Source organism: Ptiloglossa arizonensis, chromosome 13 (genome assembly GCF_051014685.1).
Source record: "Ptiloglossa arizonensis isolate GNS036 chromosome 13, iyPtiAriz1_principal, whole genome shotgun sequence".
In the NCBI taxonomy this organism is placed as follows: Eukaryota; Metazoa; Arthropoda; class Insecta; order Hymenoptera; family Colletidae; genus Ptiloglossa; species Ptiloglossa arizonensis.
Window position 1 is genome coordinate 11,000,112 of NC_135060.1, and position 21,734 is coordinate 11,021,845.

At 39.7% G+C, this 21,734-nt stretch overlaps 2 protein-coding genes across 6 annotated transcripts in view; both read left to right on the forward strand.

Moving 5' to 3' along the window:
- 5-ht7 (5-hydroxytryptamine receptor 7) overlaps positions 1-21,734 on the forward strand; it is a 253,640-nt gene that overhangs the window by 139,992 nt on the left and 91,914 nt on the right. The window lies entirely within an intron of this gene.
- Positions 15,735-17,044, forward strand: LOC143154090 (uncharacterized). 2 transcript variants are annotated; one of them, XM_076325894.1, is made up of 2 exons: positions 15,735-16,663; positions 16,755-17,044. In XM_076325894.1, the coding sequence occupies exons 1-2, from the start codon at positions 16,539-16,541 to the stop codon at positions 16,975-16,977; spliced, it is 348 nt and encodes a 115-aa protein (XP_076182009.1). In that variant the 5' UTR covers positions 15,735-16,538; the 3' UTR covers positions 16,978-17,044. The 2 variants fall into 2 exon arrangements, with proteins under 2 accessions (XP_076182009.1, XP_076182010.1); XM_076325895.1 differs by having other exon boundaries at positions 16,833-17,044.

Consider the following 21,734-nt stretch of genomic DNA (forward strand, 5'->3'; position numbering starts at 1 on the left):
AGGACTGATTCGCGCAGGATGAAAGCCCTCCGCAGCCTTTACTTTTATGCTTTTCATTTCATCGGCTCGACGTTATTCGATTCACCGTCCCGACAATGGCCTGGATGGATTTCATTCTGGCTCGATTCTTCTGTCCAGCGTCGCGCCGCTACGAGACATCCATTCGGTGGGAGATAAATCGACGACGCGCGTTAAGCGAGCGAGCAGCGTTTCTTCTCGCGGCGGCTTCTCCGATTGATAACTCAAAAATTCAATTAAGGTTCAAAGGAACACCGTAGAACCGTGACGAAACGCCCACTCAAAGCGAGGGTGCTCTCTCGAGGACAACCGTCGTCCTCGAATAATTGCACGATAGGGGAGATCACCGTTTCGAGAACGGATCGTGACAAACGACGCGGAAAAAGATGAAGCGGATGATGGAAAGTTCTGTTTAAGTGGGCAGTAAGTAGGAAAGAGAACCGACCGAACGAGAAGGCATCGCGACATAATAAAAGAAACGATATATGTAAAGAACCGTAGGAAGGTGTTTCGTAAAATATGGAAATTTCGAAGATGCGACCATTTCTTTTCTTTTTATTTTGTATCGTAGATTTATCATCGTGCAAAGTTTTATTAAAGAATTCTCGGTGATCGTTTACTCGAAAGACTCCAACGTGGATGAATTTATGCATCAGCCTGGGGCAGAATCTAGAAATACAAATTTGAAATCCGTGAAAGTAGGTTGATTCCATCGATCGTAACGAAAGATCTTGGCTGGTAATAATATCAGACGATAGATTGATGGATTCGAACTGAATTATAGTCTGTGCAAAATCAATTGACTGCTCAAGGCCACTCCCCGGCTATGAATCATGCCAAGTACACTCAGTTCGATTCTGTCCATACTACCACGGATGCATTGAAAGCGCAGCAGGCGAAGGGATCCCTTTCAAAGCGCGCCCCAACTTCTATGCGGTTGGTGATGCGCAAGATAGATGCGCGAAAGTAGTTGGAACACGCTTGGGATGGGATTCCATCTGCTGCTGTGGTTTTCGCGAGTTTGCGGTAGCGTGGATAAAATCGTTTGAACCCACTGTACGACTGATATTTTTACTTTATATGCATTTGCTTCTTTGTTCGAGAGACAGAACGTGTGTACGGGCATATTTGCGCAAAGTAACTCGACCGAGCGATGAGCCAAAGGTAAACGTTACATGGTGGGGGTAACTCCTCGGTGACCTTGAACGGCCAGTTGATTTGATCGGGACTGGTATTTGTTCCTCGAAGAACTCGTACGTGAATCGGAGTGATTCGAATACGGATTATTCTTAAACGAGTCGTCTCGATCGGGCGAAAATTGCGATCGAACCAATGATTAATGTTCGTAATTCCCGAGTAATTAATGTAATCATAATTAACGAGTAGCAAATTTGGTCAAAGCGAATGTAATCATTGGACGTGATTAATAAATTAGTCACCAAGTTGCAGTTTCCACGTTCAATGAATGGGATCTCGTACGCGTGTTTTATTGAAACTTTACGGTACGCGCTGTACGTATAATTTAAACAACTTTCAAAGGTGTGAAAAGAAAAGCGTTGCGTATATTTTTAACGGATGTTCGAAGTGAAGTTTTTCATCTCAAAGACTGGGGTGACATTTTCGCTTAACGAACTTTACAGTGTAGTGTACCCGAGAAATTCTGTCTCCACTACTGCACTCGGAATGATAAAGGAAGCAAAATATGCAGCTCTCAAAGGAGTCGCAACCGTACATTGAAAACGAAATAAATAACACGGTGCCATTGTCGCGCGCTAGACACAACACAATGTTTAATAAGAGTCCCATTATTCGAACGACTGAGCAAACGTAACCAACAGAGTGTGTCGTTTGCTTCTTGAAATAATATAGAAATTCGGAAAGGACCCGAGACACAATTTCACGGAAAATGTGGTAAATAGTAAAATAAAATCGTAATAACAGACGAGCATTCTCCGTTGACAAAATATCTCTGTTGCGTTAGAGTTAAAATTATACTATTACTAAATATCTGTAATTCGTGAAAGAAATCGTTCGTGAGTGTAAAATAATTGAAAGAATCTTTCGTAAGTTCAGAAATATAATTAGAAAATCAAAACGATAATGTATACAAATGACAGACGACTAGGTATGTTCGTTTAATTTTATTACAATTATCACTTTGAGGTAAAAGTACAATCGATCGATAAACATTTTTATGACCATTGACGATTACAATCGCAAAATTTAAATAAAATCAACGCAAATATTTCACAGCTCGAGAATAAAATTTCTACAACCATCTCTTATGAAATTGAAGTAAACGTCTATACTTTCGATTAATGTTTCGAGTTGATTGTATCGCTTACAATTAACTTCGAAACTTGGACTACAAATCGAATAAAAATTAAACGAACACGGACTCCCTGCGGCGTGTTACTGTCGATAAGACAACATTTAATGTTTCAAGGAGCAGTTTCTTTCCACGCGAAAATTGTTCGCGAAATATAATTTGTCTGGGGGGTGGAATTCTAAACCGGGGGTAAAACAATTCAAGCGGAAAGGTTCGAAACAGAATGAACGACGAGCGAATACATGCAGCAGCAGGTATGAAAGAAAGAGGGAACCCAGAAAGCTCTCGAGGTGGAAATTGGAAGGGAGGGTAGAGTCGTAACTGCCCTTATGCTGCTACCGTAACCTAACCTACGGTAACCTCTACCTTCTTGTGCCTGACTTAACGCAAGATCGTTATCGTTCCCCATAGAAACACAAAGGTGCCAACTGGTGAAATCTTTGTAGGCAAAATCTCTCTTCCAACGAATCGTTTCTTTCGTTTGTTTCGTCGAGTAAATTTTATTGCTTCTTTTCTCCCTTTCTTCGATGCATTCGTTCGTAGTAGCGGATAAAGTACTCAGAATGCAATATATAATGTTTCTACGTTATTATTTTATTACACAGGATCTCAATTTTCAAATAGCAGATCAATCGAATAAAATTTTGCAAAATATCGTTGTATTGGAAATATATTAATTATTCTTTGCGTGTTTCAAATTATGAAAGAAAACAATCTGTTATAACATCCCAAGCATTCGATAGGAGAAAGAATTCGGTTTATTAAAATTTCTCTGAACTCAGTAAACCGATGCTTGTTACAATTGGCTGTACATTCCATTCCAGTAACAATCAATCGACCAGAATAACAAAGTGATCCGAGCCGTCCTTTGTCGTTATCTTGACAAAAAAGACCAAACGTTTCGGAAAGGCATTCGATAGGTTTTTATGGTTCCACTGACCAAACGGCAATGTTTGGAAGAGTCAAAAACTCAATCCCGTTTGTTTTGTCTGAGAGAATGTCTTTCGTAGCTTTCTTACGACGAATCTGCCGCCGAATTCTTTTTATTGATCGATCAACTTGCGCAAAATCGACTATAAATTCCCCGAGCATCGGATGGAAAAGTTCGGCCGAAATGGCTTCTCCGATTTCTTTCATCATTTTTTTTCCTACGAAATAAAATATCCAATCTCTGCGATGCACAAAGTGGAATTTATTTTTTTTTTAATCTACTCCTTGCCTATAGAAACTATTCTTTAAATATTAAAAAATATTCCAAACCGGTGTTGCTATAATTTGAAGTCAAAGTGGATAATAGTGGAAAAACGATAGATATTCCAAAAACACTTTGAAATCAACATTTATCGCTAAACAATGTTTCAATTTCACAACTCTTCGATCAAACGAAAGAAATAATCTGAAAGCAAAGAAATGTTCCAACTACTGAAATTTCTAAAATACACTAAAATCCTCAAATATCCACGAAGTTTCGTAGTTGTATATAATTGCGTCCTTAATAACCTGCTTCGGTGTATGACGTGACTGCATATAATCGATAAAAAAAAATAGTACTCCTATTATTTATAGATGAGTGAAACTGTTAGTTAGCGTAGAGCTAAATTGCCCGAATACATAGTACAGAGCCCGTATTATTTATTTATACAATTTTAACCACTTTTTCTGCCTTTTCTCGCTAACTAAGAAAAATCGATGTATACATTTTCTACCATACAACAAACTGAATGTATTTTTGATAAATTTAAAAAATTCGCGTCGAAAGACAATAGAATATCAATTTTGGTTAAATTTTCCGTATTCTCCTGATCTTGTACGAGCACATAATCACGGAATCCAAAATATCGAATAAGTTTCACCCTGTCGATATTTCGTTGCGATAAAGATACACAAGATAGAATATTACACTCCGCAACCTCCGTTCAATTGTCTTCCGTTCAATTCACCACAGAAGTTCCATTAATTACGCGCAACTACGCAAGAACCTTTCGATCGCGCAAAACGCGTATCTCGCGGAGCACTGTGATTGCTTCGGGATCTTCGAGAATGAAATATCGGTTCGATGTCACAGCGAAATCGCGCACGTGTGCTCGTAATTTCACGCACGATGGAAGAAACGAAGAAAATCCTGGACGAAAAACCGCGTCACCGCGTATTATTGTCCGTGAAAAAGGTTATAACGGTCCGGTTCTATCGCGCGGCGTTGAAATACGGAAGTTAATGGATCTCTCGAGGTACGTGACACGCCGGCGGACCGAATTCTGAAAGTACGTATTCGAATTTGAAAAGCGGAAGAGGACAAGTAATAGAGTGCTCGGCGAGATACGGACTGCGCTCCGAAGATACTCGATATCGACAGTGCACAGGGCGAAACGGGAACAAAGGGAAAAGTGCCCCCATGCGATACGAGCTCGCAGTTGCGCCGGAAACGGCTCGAAGGCTTTGTAGAATCATGCGGCAAAGGAAACGCCGTTACCGCGCGCAATTCGTGTTACAATCCCCCGCCCAGACCGAGATGCATTATTGTTACAAAATATAACGTTGTCGTCGTCGTCGTCGTCGTCGTCGTCGTCGTCTGTCCCATGGATCACGTGATGCGAGAAATTCTCTCTGGCGCGGGTGCACGAGTTAAAGCATTTTTATCCGGTGAACGATCGTTCGAACTTAAAATATTCTACGCAGAGAACGAGCCACGTAACTCGACCAATTACATTCTTTCCTCGGCCAACGAACGTATCGGCATTTCTTTATCGCGAGTAATTACGAAAGATCTTCAAAGTGTGCTCGCGTACAACCTTGTGTAATTTTTGGTTATTTTTTACACAAACGGAAATGTTTTTTCAACTCGAATTTGTCTCCGTATCTACCGGCCGACGAACGAAATAAATATTCAATGTTTTAATAAACAAGTAACGGGTAAATATTTGTGAAAAATATACACGGGTAACGCGACACTGTTATCGTAGAGAAACACAATTTCGCGACTTTGCGTAAAAATTGATGTAACGTCGCGACCGTTACGATTTCGATCGTGTCGCGTTTCAGAAATGTTACCAGCGAATTATTCGTACGTTTGTAACTAATAATCCGATTCCGTTTGACGAAATTACCATTCGGTGTATCTTCTAAGGCTCGAGTGAGCGGCAATATTAAATACGGAGGAACTCCAACGCAAATAAACGGCAGACGTGTTCTTTTCTCTTTGCGTACCGAGTTCAGTTAAATGAATCGAGCCTTCAAGCTGCTTTACGAAAGGATACGAGAGCGCAAATATTATAGATAGCTGATATCGATGAAGAGCTTCACTCGGGGAAGCTTTCCCTCTGGCGATTCGCTACATATTTCTTTGCTCTCTGTTTAGCGCCACCGATTCACCTGAACGAAATAAAAATGAAGGAATTTTCGGTTAGAATACGTAACTAACGTTACGTTGAAAATTGACCGACGATATAACGTATAACGTATAACGTATAACGTATAACGTATAACGTAGAACGTAGAACGTAGAACGTAGAACGTAGAACGTAGAACGTACAACGTATAACGTACAACGTATAACGTAAAATGTGTAACGTATAACGTATAACGTAGAACTTATAACGTATAACGTAAAATGTATAACGTATAACGTATAACGTATTACGCATAACGCATAACCTATAACGCATAACCTATAACGCATAACGCATAACCTATAACGTATAACGTATAACATATAACGTGTAACGTATAACGTATAACGTATAACGTATAATGCATAACGTACAACGTATAACGTAGAACGTACAACGTATAACGTATAACGTACAACGTATAACGTAAAATGTGTAACGTATAACGTATAACGTAGAACTTATAACGTATAACGTAAAATGTATAACGTATAACGTAGAACTTATAACGTATAACGTAAAATGTATAACGTATAACGTATAACGTATAACGTATAACGTATAACGTATAACGTATAACGTATAACGTATAACGTATAACGTATAACGTATAACGTATAACGTATAACGTATAACTATTGGTAACTTTTATTCAATTTTTGTATTTATTTTTCAATTCTATTGAACAATTTGTGCAAAGTTATTCTTTGCTTTAGGCACGATATTAGTATTAATATTGATAAACATGGTTTATCCAATGATGGTTATCCAATACATATTGCACTTTCGTACACTCTTTTATATAAATACCATTTAGAAATACTAAACGTATCATCTATTTAGAAAGGAAAGAAATTAAAACTAACGATCATTAATCCTATCCGTATATTGCAAGAACGTAGCTCGATATCTTCCCTCGGATGGCAATCATCTTGCCGTAAGCCATAAAATTGCCAGCTAAGAGGATATCGCAATAAAGAATCACACAAGCCGGTAAACGATCAAAAAGAAGCGGTAAGAATTCATCATCCCTCTTACGAACTTACATCCTGAGAGATAGTTGCCTCTTAAAACGGCTCGCGAAGTAACAATCAATTACGAAAGTCTAACGAGTTTCGGGAATTGCGTGTGCAATAATGTATAAGAGGAAAATTGAAGCCGTGGGAAAAAAAGAAACGGAAAACTTGGAAGGGAAACTCTCGACCAAGGAAACTGTAGTTTCAAAAAATTGTGCAAAATACGCGCAAAATTGATTCGAGATCGTTGTCAAAGATCGTAATCTTTCGATAAATTATAGCATTCGATGAGAGTACTTACCTTTTCTTTTACAATTATTAATATCATTACTGTGATCGTAAATGATGAACAAAGCAAGGAAATTATTTTCGAATATTCTCAAATGTCGAGAAATTTAAACAGCAATGTAGATCGTTAAATAACGATCCACAACGAAGACTAAAGATAATGAAAAATGTATGGGGAGAATTTTGTACGTAATTAACGAAATAATCTGTCCAACAACCGACGAAAAGTGAAACTACAGCGATACGAGATTCTATGGTTAAAATATTCCCAAATTCCATTTTATCTCGATAAAACCGTATCCACGGATCAAACGATCTATCCCGATGCAAAATGCAGACCGTATAAAGAACAACGAGACGAGACCAATGGAAGAACCGAAAGAAGAGCATGAATTTTCGAGGAGTAGAAATGAATATGAGACTAGACAATCGATATAACAGCCGAGCAACAACAAGGCGGGTCTCTAAGACGCGAAGAAGAACGCAATTTGGCGAAACGAGAACGAGATCTACTCGATTCACGGAGCCAACCGACAGGGAATATTTCAAGGAATCGCGTACTCTCGCACCCGATTGCATAGAAATTCTTTCAACAATGTTTCAATCCCCGTGAAATATTCCCACCGCGATATTTACCGTCCACTTTCGAACCGTTCCCGACCCGTTAAATTTTGTAAATCGTATCGTACTTCGAGTCGTCGCGACTCTTCGTCAATTCGATAACCAAGTTGCACGCTCCCAGAATAAAAAAAAAATAAATAGAATTTCTCGTATCGTGCTTTCGGTCGAAGTAATTTCTTTCGCGAAATAATAATTTAACGGTTATATTTTCAACTCTTGACCACACTTCGCGAAAATGACATTCTATCGGATCGACTGTACCAATTTCGTTTAATTAGATCTTTGCAAGGAGTCAATTTTCACGAAAAGGCGGTTAAAGAGTCGACGGTTAAAATTTGATGGATAGATCAAGTGATATAAAATCAAGTGATATAAAAATCAGCTTTTTCAACCGATTTCTCGACTCGATGAAATCGTTCGCTAAACATTTAAAGAGCCAATAAAGCGGCCAGCTTCCGACGCATCGTGCGCGACGCACTTCGCAATTGAAATCGCGGATGACTTGCTGGCAAATGCACATAATTTCGCGTGGCAATCAACGTGTTAATACGTTCGCCTTGATCCCCAAATAGACGAGGAAATTGATCATGTTTGACAGTGGAAAACCGATATCGGTTTCCTTTATTACGGTTTCAATTTGATACGGTGACAGTTCATGAATATATTACCACATCATCTCGCGTTCCTAGAAAACTTGATATCGTCCCTACTTGCGGTTGCTCCATTTATGCTCGCAGAGAAATTGCTTTTCGCTTTCAATGAATTCACTAGGTAGAACCTATTCCGATTCTGCGCGATGGTATTCGCACTGTCGTCCACGCGGTAGAAACGACAGACTCCGTGGCAACGTACCAGTTATCCCGGATTTTTCATAAAATTCGAAAACAGTGGTGGAGAATGACGAATTTTGATATTCGTCGGAACGGCGATATATCGAGAAATGTTCTGGGATTGGATTTTTCTATGCATCGATGCACCGAAAACGCCATAGAATTGTGCAACGTTTCGCGCATGCGCGTAAAAGGATAAACGCGAACCCTAGAACCGTGCAGAATCTAATTTTACGTCTTTAGAATCATTGGGCCTGGCTGTGAGTTCTATCAGTGTTCCTGTAGCTTTTACGTTAGTTACATTGTAATAAACATTACAATGCATTGTGTTACAATGTTTAGTTACTCCGCGCGAAATACTCGATATATTTTTCGAATACTAGAAAAGGTAATACAATTGAAAAAGGTGACTCTGTATCCAAAATTGAATCGATAATGTGAAGTAAAATTTCATTCGAACAAACGAATTCGTATTTGTATATTTGACGTTGCAAGTGATGCGTCCAAATCGTATTACGGAGAAGCTATTAGAGATGCTATTAATCTACAAAACTGATCATTTTGGACAGGTAATCTTCCACGAAAGAATGTTATTCCACGTCTTCGATTTGTGTTTGGTAAAAAGATGCAACGATTTGTACAAAGAGTCACCGAGTCGTCGACATTCTTCTTTCGCGATAGGCGAGCGAAATCCTCGTACCGCAATAATTTCTCGACACTTCTCTGCATCATTTTGGAACTATTGATTTCATCGTTTCGTCGTTCGTATTTATTTACGTACGGTCGTAAATATTGTTGACAGCCGTTGTCAGTTTTAATTGACACTTTGCTATTTTTCTGCGCGTCGAACGTCCTGACGTATCGAGTGCAATCAAACGAACAATACGATGATTAAATTTCGCCTTTCGGAATGATTCGGTTGATTGTTTCGACGCGCCTAAATTTATTCTGCAATTTTAAATTATCGGATTAAAAACGAAATTAATTTTCAGCGCACTGAGTTACGTGAATTTATAGGAGGAATGGATGCCACTGAAAATGCGAAGAATATTTATACATTTTATGGAAAACAGTACGTTGGAACAAATTGCACGTACGTGGAAAATGAATCGAACGATTTCGAGGAGAAAAATTTTATTGAGAAATTGAAAATTGCGCTGAATATTCATCTAGAATGGATTAAGAACTGTTTGTGACAAAAAAAAACGATATGTTCGGCGTGAAAAAGCTAATTGTAAGGAAATTTGAAATAATCTTTCATCGAGGTGCACATTCTCGTTTAACGTAACTCGACTGATGTAAAACACGAAATTTGCGCAACAAGGAAGTTTGTATCGAAAGGCAACAAATTTTTCGTGGATTCGTGAAAGTATACGTAGCTGGTACATTTTAGGAGTCGACGTAGTCTGTTACTATACGCGAGAGAAAATATTTGCCCCTCAAAGTCAACGAACGACTATCCTCGTTGTACTTCTATAGTGGTTCGATCTCTCGATTCATCACACCACTGTAGAAAGGTTAGACGGACGATACAATCGAACAACGCGTGTTATTTAACGCAAAAATAAATTGAAAATAAAATCTTACGTAAAGCTTGGGTTTCTGAAAATTCGAATTTCTTAACGAAACGAATCTAGCTATACACCGTCACTTCGACTCGTTTTTGTATTTTTAATCATCGACTGTATCTTCCACCGTTTCTATTATTCCGACTACTATCAATTTCGAGTATAAGCATCGTAGCTACGCGATACAGTAACCGTGACTACCATTTTTCTCGCCTTTGAAACTTCCAGCGGTAGCGAATTATCAAATTCAATTTTCTCGAAAATGAAGCCCGTCACAAAAGAATTTTATTCCACATTTCCATTGATATTGAATTTTTCAAGTGGTTTCGGAAACCACCGAAGCTCGAAAAGGAATTGATTTTGACGTTATCAAGCAACGTAAGGAATATCCATTAAAAACGAGAGGTACGCGAGTTCCGTGTACGAAGCAAAAATTCGAGGATCTTATCGAATATTACAAATGCGCGAGTGTGATGGTGAAATCGTTCATCACGGTGATTATTAATAGAACTCTCGGACAATAACGGAGATTGTAAAAGAAAGAAGTTAGTAGGTTACGTTAATGGTCTCGAAGAGCTACGATCCGAGTTGCCAAAAAAAAAAAAAAATACAAAACATTCTACGTTTTCCACTTATTTTCACACGATAAATCACTCGCTGTCCAGTTGCGCAACCCATCCCCTCCCTTGGTCTTGTATTAGAAAAACAGAAAGCGCAACTACTACGGCTTTGGTTCGTATCTCTCCTGATAAAAGGACCACCTAGCACCGTGTCGAGAGTCTACTATACCGCGACTGGTCCAGAGTTTAGGCGATTCACAGTCGCGAGAGGGATCTTGACCAATATTTACCCCGTGACTACCATATTTTTTGCCCCAGACATAGCTCGACGTTCGAATGGTTTCGACGTTTACTTTGGTCATTTTTCAAACACCTGCGTTCCTAGATCTGTCCGTGAATTCGCGATGCGAGATCCTCAAGCACGCGACGAAGAAGAGAGAAAAAAGAGAAAGAAACAAATATGGAATATTATTCTGTTGCGTTAAGACGCGACATTAAACTAGGTTTCTCTTTATGTGCTAAAAGTAGACTTATTTATTGATAGATCAATTATAAAAACGAAGAATTCCTGTACAAAACTAAACTAATTCTCAGTGTCCTCGACTAGCGTCCTTACCTTCTTCGTTGCCCTGGTTTTTGCAACTCTCTTCTCGATGAACGACTTTACAACTGTCCCTTTTTCGTCCGCACTCTGCGTGTTCTCAGGCCCTCGAAACATCCAACGAGTCAACACCCAAATTGACGCCTAAACGTTTATCCTAACGCCAGTCCGTTCACCGCGTACAACAAAAGATCCCTTACTTCGGGCGAGCTTTTCGAAACAGGAAACGAAAAACTCCCACACCACGAAAAGAAAGAAAGGGAACGAGGTGGTTTAAAACGCCCGCGCTTAAGGATCAATAAATCTTCGATGGCGCGTTGAAACGTTACAAAACGCGGAGCATCGCGACGCGTTCAGCCGCGGCGGTGGCGTCTATAGCGCCGGCACCGACCCCAATATCAAAAACGCGTCTACCTTTTATACCGGCTGAATACTGTCGACTGAATTTCATTTATCAGCGGTGCTCCGGCCGGAAAATCGATGGAAATTGCTCGCCGCCCGTAAATCCGTGGAATCGCGCCGTGAACGCCTTCGGTGTCTCAAGAAGCGAGTATTCCGAGACGAGACGCGAGGATTCACCGTATCCTCCTCGACGTATCGAGGACGATGGGCGAGCCCCCGCGCGGCGAGGAGTCAACGGACGAAAACGTAAGAGAGGAACTGAAATCCATTAGAATGGAAATGGGGTGCACGTTATGCGTTTTATAATGTGCCACGTGTCCCGGTACGACGTACGAATGTACGCAGAAACGTTGAAATATATACCGGAAAATCCTGCGAAAGAAGCCAGACACGCGATAGAGTATCTCCGGTTACTCGTTCACGGGAGAACGCTACCGCCATCGACTAGGATGCCCGGCCGACCGAGCTGGCTGGCATTTCTGCGACAGTTTCTCGCAATTCGAGTGCATCCTTTGCCGGATGATAATAAAACCGCGAGGGGACTCCTATCTGGAAACGCGGTTTCAGAATTTAGTACGACGATTCGGTGAACGTCGTAGGCGTTTCATACGCGGAAGGGACAATCTTTGAGAATGATCGTTTTTGATAGTCGAGCGGGAAGAATGTTGAGAAACGAGCGTTTCTTGGTATTCGTCGGGATAGGGGAATTTTTGTGTAACTTGCATCTATGGAAATCGGGAAATAATTGTTCTTCGAACGAAAACTTTTTATGGAGTTTGTTGGACCTTTTTCTGAATAGGAAGGACAATGTTAGAAAATGGTAACTTAGGATACTCGTTGAGACAGAAGAATTTTTGTGTAACTTGCATCCATGGAAATCGAGAAATAATTGTTCTTCGAACGAAAGCTTTTTATGGAGTTTGTTGGGTCTTTTTCTAAATAGAGAGGATAATGTTCAAAAATGGTAACTTAGGATACTCTTTGAGACAGAAGAATTTTGGTGTAACTTGCATCCATGGGAATCGAGAAATAATTGTTTCTCGATCGAGACCTTTCTATGGAGTTTGTGGACCTTTTTCTGAATAGAAAGGACAATGTTAAAAAATGGTAACTTACGATACTCGTTAAGACAGAAGAATTTTTGTGTAATTTGCATCCATGGGAATCGAGAAATAATTGTTTCTCGATCGAGACCTTTCTATGAAGTTTATTGGACCTTTTTCTCAATAGAAAAGACAATGTTAAAAAATGGTAATTTACGATAGTCTACGAGACAGAAGAATGTTTTATATAACACGCATTCTTAGAAATCAGGAAAGAATGGTTACTTGACTGACAGTTTTCCATGGACCTTGTTAACCTTCTTCTTAATGGAAAGAACAATGTCAAAAAATGGTTATTTATACTATTCGTTGAAAAAGAAGAATTCTTACGTAATAAACAACTGTGCATTCTCGGAAATTGGAAAATGGTCTCTTACTACAGTTTGACAAACCAAACAGGTGACCATTTAACTCTATCGGACTGGAAAAACCTGGTGTATTGTCAAGACATCCGCGAGGTACCAGTCGATAGCAAACATTTTCGATTCACCATTGTACCTCTCGACTGACGGAACAATACCGCCATAGAACGCTATCCTGACGAGTCAACCTTTTAATTAGCAAATCGTTTCACTGGACAACACAACTTGACTTTGTTCCCCTTTCAGGAAATTGAACGATCGTCCTAGAAAATTCGGTGGATCGATTCTAGAACGAGCATAGTCGATATCCTCTAGGAATTGACTCTCTTAATTAGCAAACGGTTGTACCGGAGGACGAATTGGTCTTCCTCCTTCAGGAAATTGGAGACCAATCGCGTTCGAAAACCCCTAAATATTCTTCATGGTGTGATGATGTACATCACAAGGTGTAGATGTCCACTGAGAGCATTCGAAACACGTTCATTATTCGAAAGCTTCGTTTTAAAGTTCCAACGCATGTTATCGCAAACACTGACGCTACTGGTGTCTATTTTGCAATAATCGCCTAAGATTAAATTGGCTAATAGATCTAAACTCGCCCACGATTATCAATCCTAGTACTTTAACTCCAAGAGAATTCGTTCGAAAATCTGCTAAATTAACAACAAGATATCGATTCGAATAGACCATAGAATAATAAAATTCTCTGCTAGCTTTTTCGTCGATACACGTTTTTATGAAATTGTTACACGTCTTATTGTGTCATAGCGTCTATGACGTAGCGTACCGCTCGTCTATTATTTAACGTGTCCTCGACTCCCTGTAATAACGATCCGTTTTCGAAGTAATTATTCAGGGAATCGATGAAAAAGTCTGCGGAAGGTCCAGCAGACCGATGAAATTATGAACCTGTTGCAACATGGGAGCAAAACCTAGTACTCTGTCCTTCGAGGAGGCGCTCGTGTGCAACGATGAGAAATGGCTGATTTAGGTACTTCTAAAAGGTTACAGAATATTTCCTTGGGCTTCACGGTAACTAAAAATATCCGTACATACACTCATAGAGTATACCTGCATATATATATATATACCTATATACACTGTATAATAGGTGTTGTACAACACAGATTTCTATACCACAGAACGCGTAACTATCTTTTCTCAAATTTTCAATTTATTTCCACACTTGAACTCGTCGATTTTCTTTATCCTACGTCTTCAAACATACTACAACTTGCGCGAAATTTCCTAATTTGACCCTCAGAGTATCATTTCGGTATTCTTGGAAACCAGGTTGTCCGCAAGCTGTTTAAATGATCCAAGAACACCAGTTCATAATGTCACCCTAGGTAATAAACCAATGTCCGAGTTCCGCTAGTTTACGTGGCTCCGGAGTACTTAATTTACATAGGCACCATATTGTTTGACTACTCGGTTGTTTCACAACAGACGCCTCTTCCCGTAAACCTTCGGACACACACTGAGTGTTTCTCAAACACGGAGACACCTGATCTTACAAGTGAGAGACAAAAATATTGTCGGTATTCGAAATTGGAGAAGTCGCTTTCGGTGATCTTCTAGGTAACTATCGTAACGCGAAACGTAAATGAAAAACTGTAACTTGTCGTGAAATTTCCAGCAAAACGAACGAATACGCATCAAAACGACATACGGTGCGAATCGTATCATTTCCTCGTTCTAATTATATTCGTCAACGAAACGATCTAAATTCTTTTTCTCGAGCACTCTGGCCCAGAGAGACGTAGAATGTCGTATTACGAGATCATATTACGCTTTTTACGAGTAATTTCCTTTTTTACTTTTCAAGATTACCATCGGTGTTTTATATGCGACTGTATAAGCTTTTCTGCCGATCGTTTGGTATTCTGGAAGCGTAATGAAACCTTTTTTGCACCCGGTGAATTAAGTATGCACCGGTACGGCCGGGAGAAAAATGAAAATACAAGGTAGCAGAACGAGTAATATAAAGTAAATGAATGCAGACTTTCGTAGGAAGGGATTAAATGCTCGTAAGCTTTTTATAAAAGTCCCGTCGATTTAGAAACGTCTGCGAAAGCTGGCTGAAATTGTTTATCCAATCGATGCTGGAATACCTTTGAAACCTTCTCGGTTCGGTAGAAAGACATTGGATATTTTACAATAGGTACGCGAAACTGTCCCTAGACACGTTCAAACCGCGTACGCAAATCCGTGTCACTTTCCCACGGGATTTCGAACTCACGTGTAGCTTAAAAAACAAAGGACCGTACCGAAAAGGTCGCTTAAGTACCTATAAATTCGTAATAGGATTTGCGGTGAAATGGAAGTTCTACGGAAAAAGTACCTTCGAACAGCGAAACGTGGAGATCCTCGTGCGCATATTGATACACCTATCGATTCGAACACGCGCACAGGTAAGACACGAAGAAACATTTATTCCGATAAAAGGCGTACGGTTACTTCGCAACACTATTCTTTCGAATTCGAACAGCTCACGTGTTGCAAACTTTTGAATTATTTATGTGTTTTTTGTTTAATTCTTCGCAGAGACCTTGGACAGGAGAATCTTCTAGAGAAAAATCGACCATCGAAAAATTGAATTTCTTGAAAATCTAAAGGACTAAAAATGTATTAGAAAGATATATAGTGTGGATAAAGTTAAGACGGATCGTCATGGAACTTGGAGAAAATTTGATATATTTTCCTGTAGCCCTGGATCGACTTAACGAACACATTGATCATAAAGATCTAACGTGTTTAAGAATTATTCTTTCGGATGAAAGAATTCTGACACTAAACTCACGAGATTGAAGTTGTTCGGGTTATAGCCACCCAATGTCAGAGAATTATGATTTCAGGCTTTCGAGACCAAGCTCCAACTTCTTGAGAACTTACGACCGAGCAGCTCTGACCGAAGGTAACTTTGTATCAAGGAACTTTGATCTTGCGAAGTTTAGATCGAGGCGTTAAAAGTACAGATTTCTTATCGCCCGAAATTGTATTCAATTCGTTACGAATTGAGTATCTCGCTCGCTCTCGCGTGCTTGAAAACAAACGAGTCTGAGATAACGGAACTCGATTCCTATTCAAGATCAAACTTCTCGAAACCGGAGCCGCGTGACAAACAATTCGTCCCGTATATGAATCCACGATGTAAAATCACCTCGAGCGTACGCATCAGAATGATCTAGATAGCGTTGAGAACCCTCGACCGCTAGGTTACCACGTCGAGTAGCTTCTTCAACTTCGCGCACAATATTTGACTCGGATGATATGTCGCTTCGAGCAGAAGATTCCGGATTTTCTTTTTCTTTTTTTTTTACACATTTTTCGCAACCGTACGCGTGGAATTGCTCCCGCCTATCTCGCAAGGACGCCTTTGCACAACTCATTTCGAGGGCACCGTTCCGTGCGAGGGAACTGAGTTGAAGAGATTTAGAATGTTTTCGGTGAAATGAAGCAAGAAAATTCTGGGAAATCCAGTATGGGAGGCTGCACCCTGCGAACAGACCGGACGCGAGCTCCGAGGCAAACCGAAAATCGATATCCGATTCACGGACGACAAGAGAAGCAAACAAGGTACGAATCCATCAAAATAGACACCCGCGGGTACGGATGATCTATGGATTCACGGCGACGTTTCCATATCGTTAACCTTTTTGTACCATAGCGTTTCGCCTCGCGAGCACGAGGGTCGCAAAGGGTTATGGGTCAGAAATGAAAAATCTTCATTGGATTCGGTTTACAGTGGTTTCTGTGCTGAAGAAAGCTGTGCTGTACCGGAAGCGTGTCATTCGCACGATGTAGGCGGACATTTCGCAAGGAATACTTCCTTTCACCGATTCACACCATTCGAAGACAGTAATTTATCTCGAGCCGAATGCTCCGGATGAAATTTTTCTATTATTGTTGTTCGTGGTGCCGGTTGGTGATGGTGTTAGATATGTATATTGTGGTTGGTGCTGGTGGTGATTGTGGTGTATATATTATATGTATTAATATACAGTGTTGTTATTACAGATGTAGTATTATTAGTATTAGACGTGGTATTGGTAATAGGTTTCTCTTTTCGCTAAAGATAGGTCGACTATGTATAAAACTAAGCTAATCGTCTTAGTATCCACAGCATTCGAAGACAATAATTCATCTCCAGCTGAAAGCTCCGGATGAAATTTTTCTATTATTGTTGTTCGTGGTGTTGACTGGTGATAGTATTAGATAGATAGATAGATAGATATTCTTGTTGGTGCGTGTGGTTTGTTTTGGTGGTGGTTGTAGTGTATACATTATATACATTAGTATACAGTGTTATTATTGTAGTTGTAGTATTATTAGTATTAGACGTGGTATTGGTAATAGGTGTCTCTTTTCACTAAAGATAAATCGACTATGTATAAAACTAAGCTAATCGTCTTAGTATCCACAGCATTCGAAGACAATAATTCATCTCCAGCTGAAAGCTCCGGATGAAATTTTTCTATTATTGTTGTTCGTGGTGTTGACTGGTGATAGTATTAGATAGATAGATAGATATATATTCTTGTTGGTGCGTGTGGTTTGTTTTGGTGGTAGTTGTGGTGTATACATTATCTACATTAGTATACAATGTTATTATTGTAGTTGTAGTATTATTAGTATTAGACGTGGTATTGGTAATAGGTGTCTCTTTTCACTAAAGATAAATCGACTATGTGCGAAACTAAGCTAATCGTCTTAGTGCCCTCGGCACGCGTCTTTACCGTCTTCGTTGCCTACCTCTTTACAAGTCTCTCATCTTAACGCGTCTCTCCAACTCTCCTCTCTTACTACATCTTTACCAATCCTTTCTCGTACTCTTACCGTCGCTACGTCTTTGCCAGTCTCTTCTCGTACTCTTACTCACACTGTCCCAAACACGCTTCTTTCGCACCCTATTCATTCCCTTTCATCCTAATCTTCAATCCCCATTCTACCCCATCTTGCTTCAGACATCTGGTCACGTTTGCCCATCTCAATCGTTCGTCTTTTCCAAACACTCTTCATTTTCTCCGGACCACACGCATTTCCTTTCGTTCTCACGCATTTCCACGCTCGATCGTCTTGCACGACACTCTGTAAAGGGTCGATCGTGCCCTTCGGGAAACCTGGCGATCGGCGTCAAAGTGGTTAACCTAACGCAGGTCCATTCGCACGCAATACATTCTTCTAAGCCTGCACACGAAGCAGGCCCAAATGGACACGGAAAATTCCGATACCACATTATTATTCCCTATACTTCTCGCGTTCTTTAAAACACAATAAGTGTTAGCACTTTTTTTACATGTCTACCATTACTGCTACCTCGCGCACTTTCAGTCAATGATCATTCGATACCATTTTGTGGATCTTTGTCACCATTTCAGCCGTAGTCACCTCATTTGGTCGATCATCAACCGTGATTTGAACTTGACAGCTCGTACAGTCTCGTTTAAACTCTGCCACTTAATATTTTACAGTTGTAAACGAAGGAGCAGATTCCCCCAGAGTAGACTCTAGCTTTGATATAGATTGGAGTGAGACTTTTCAAATAAAAGTATTGTATCGCATAACGACAACCAATTTTTTCCATGTTTACAAATTCATTGAGAACGTTCACTGATCATGGCTGCCAAACAAATACTAAACAACGTAGCGTCGTCAACCTTCGAACTTAAGCTTTATAAGCTCGGTACTTTCTCCCTTGGACATTCTTTTCAAACAATCACCCCCGTCTACACGTCAGATCGGGTTAGGTCTGGGACCACCCCGGAACCTAACCGAAAGTTAATATCGAGATCGAATTTATCCTTCCTTTCTCACGTCCATTTATTTGTTCCGCGCGACTGATATTCCAAGCTGTCCCAAAGTTATACCCGTTGAGAAACAAAACGAAACAAAGTTCACCGCTGTCCTAGCTTCTAAAAGTATTTAAGTAATTAGAATTTCCAAGCAATTATAAAGTTCTGGAAATTTTTAGAAGCTTCCCGAGAATCCCGCGAGACTTCTGACGACGTTAAAAGGTCCACCGGGCGATCTATATAATAAGGTTTCGAAAAGTTATAAATCGACAGTTTGAGCGAAACCGTTTGGGACGTTTAAGCTTTCGAACGCTTAAATCCATGGTCGAGCTTAAGGGGTTACACCATCTTTGAACGAGAACCGTGGAGACAGGGGAAATAGAAACAGACGTTCCGTGTTCACGTTCGCGCGATGTAATTATTGATTCTGCGCGTGGTTACGGATAATTGAATTTTTTAACAATTTCCAGCAGTCTTGAAAATTATACAAAATGTATAATAAATTGTCCAATGGAAACGGTACATTTTTTGAAAGCAGAGTTCACGGTTCAGTTTTTAACCCTACAGTCTCGAGTGTCGACTGTAAATCGAAACTCGTGATTTATTTTCCATTAATAATTAACGCGCACGGAATAAATAAAAGAATCCACGAATCATGGTCTGGAGTTTGTCGCTTCGAAATAATCGCAAAGAAATTAATAAACGCGTTATCCTCGAAACTATGATATGTTTCTTGCGCCGACCTCGTTGCTAACTGGAATACCGTTAAACATCTAACGTACACGTAAAAAAATTTAATTCTGAAGCTTGTTATACATTTGATTCGTAGTAAAAAAATTTATTTCGATTGAGCTTATAGTATTGATACGGTAAATTGGCGAAACTACCCTCTGTTATATCGCAATGGAGATGGTGTAATCCCTTAATGCAATACCTTCTTAGGCTAAATCCGGAGGCGACTTCCTTTTACGATTCGATTCGACGCCGAACCAATTCCCGTCCCGATCGGAAGTCACGTTTCGCCATCGCTGCCTCTAAAATGATAGTTCGTAAATTATTTCAAAAGCAATCGAATTCGAAACTCCGAGTCGAAATCTCGAGGAAGGAAGAGTTCGCTAGATTTATGTATGTGTGTACAGTATGTACGCGGGCCCAGGTAAAGGGTAAGAACGAATTCCCGCGAAAGATTGAAAATCGATATCCAATTTGCGGACAGCGAGATGAGAGAACTGGATACGAACACGCGCGATCCTTTTTAAAACGTACGACGAAATGGAGCGAATTATGGTAAAACACCCTGCTTATCAATTCAACCGTGTGTTATTTTAGCGCGATGGATTCTGATGGCTTCCATGAATTTCGAGAATTCCATTATTTAACAAACATACCGTTCGCAACTGCGGTAAACTTTGCTGATTTTGAAACCATACCTCTAACCGCCGTAATTGATAATTACAATATTATGGATAACAGTTTTAATTTCTATCGGTAGTCGTTGAGGTACATATTACAAAATTTTAACCCTTTTTAATTTTTACACTTTGTTACACGTTATGTACTATTTATTTATTATTATCAAAGAGCGAAAGATTTCTCTTTTAGTAATAAAATGTGCATACTTAATGTACAGCTCGATTATGTTAAGCTACAACTTTTATAAACTACCAAAAGTGTTCTTTGAATCTCAAAGTATGGACTCTACCTCTTCACGAGCAAATTCATGTTAGGTAGTCGAATCACTAACAAGCACATACACTAATTTGCTCGTATAGATTCACCGGGGTCCACGCGCACGGATTCCGGGGTCAACACGCACGGATTCCGGGGTTAAGACGCACGAATTTCGTTATATCCTTACAAACGCCCTCCTGGAACGATTCATAGAACAGTGTAGCGTATTTCCAGTGCAATGATGTGCAGATACGTGAAAAAGAAATGATTTTCTAACAACTTTCGTAGAAATCGTGCAAAATTGGAACTCACAGTATTGCTTAATTTTTTCGAACTTCGTTTGTATGTAACTTTACATGTTCGTCAAAGACATCGTTCCTGCCCTATTCGATATGTTCAACTTTCTTCAAATAGAACTTCGAACGATGCATTACCATATCCGTCGACGTCATAAATTTCCTCTCCCAGGAACAAGTCCAGGATTAACAGATTAATCAACTCGCGAATACGGAACGTGCTAGTTCTTTGACAGTATTTATCATGCCGGTAATGATATCTTTTGTATTCAAATATTCATGAAATTCTTTTGGCTTCGCGCACCATCCAATCCGTTCGTTCCCTTTCTCGCCTTTTACACCTCACTTTCCGATATAAAATGGGATGCGATGTCGGAGGTAACGTAAGGGATAAGTCCGCGAGGAGCTTGAAACTCGAGGTTTCGTTTGCGAATAGGAATAGCGAAGAAAATATACGATTCCACGGGGGAAACTCGAATGTGGTGCACGTATCAATTCCGATCTCATAATATGCACGTACACGGCTGAATTATTAACGCCCGGAACGTACAATCATAAATATTTCACATTTTTATGACGCGTAGTTTATGTGATTTGATAACAGTTGGATCTTAAAAGCAGAACCGAAGATCAATTTCTAGTTTCCATAATTTATCAGGATTTCTATTCTACGTTAATAAATATTTTTTTTTCGCTCGCTCGTTTGATATTTGTTAGTTTCATACCGGTAATTAGATGTACCATATAGTTTATGTGTCTCATTTATGTTAGGTTATGTGTCTTCATTCGAAGGGTGAATACGCTGAAAAAAAATATTTTATTCACAAATCGATCGTATCGCGAATAATACTGCAAAGAATGACAGAATCAAGATCGATTGTTACTTAA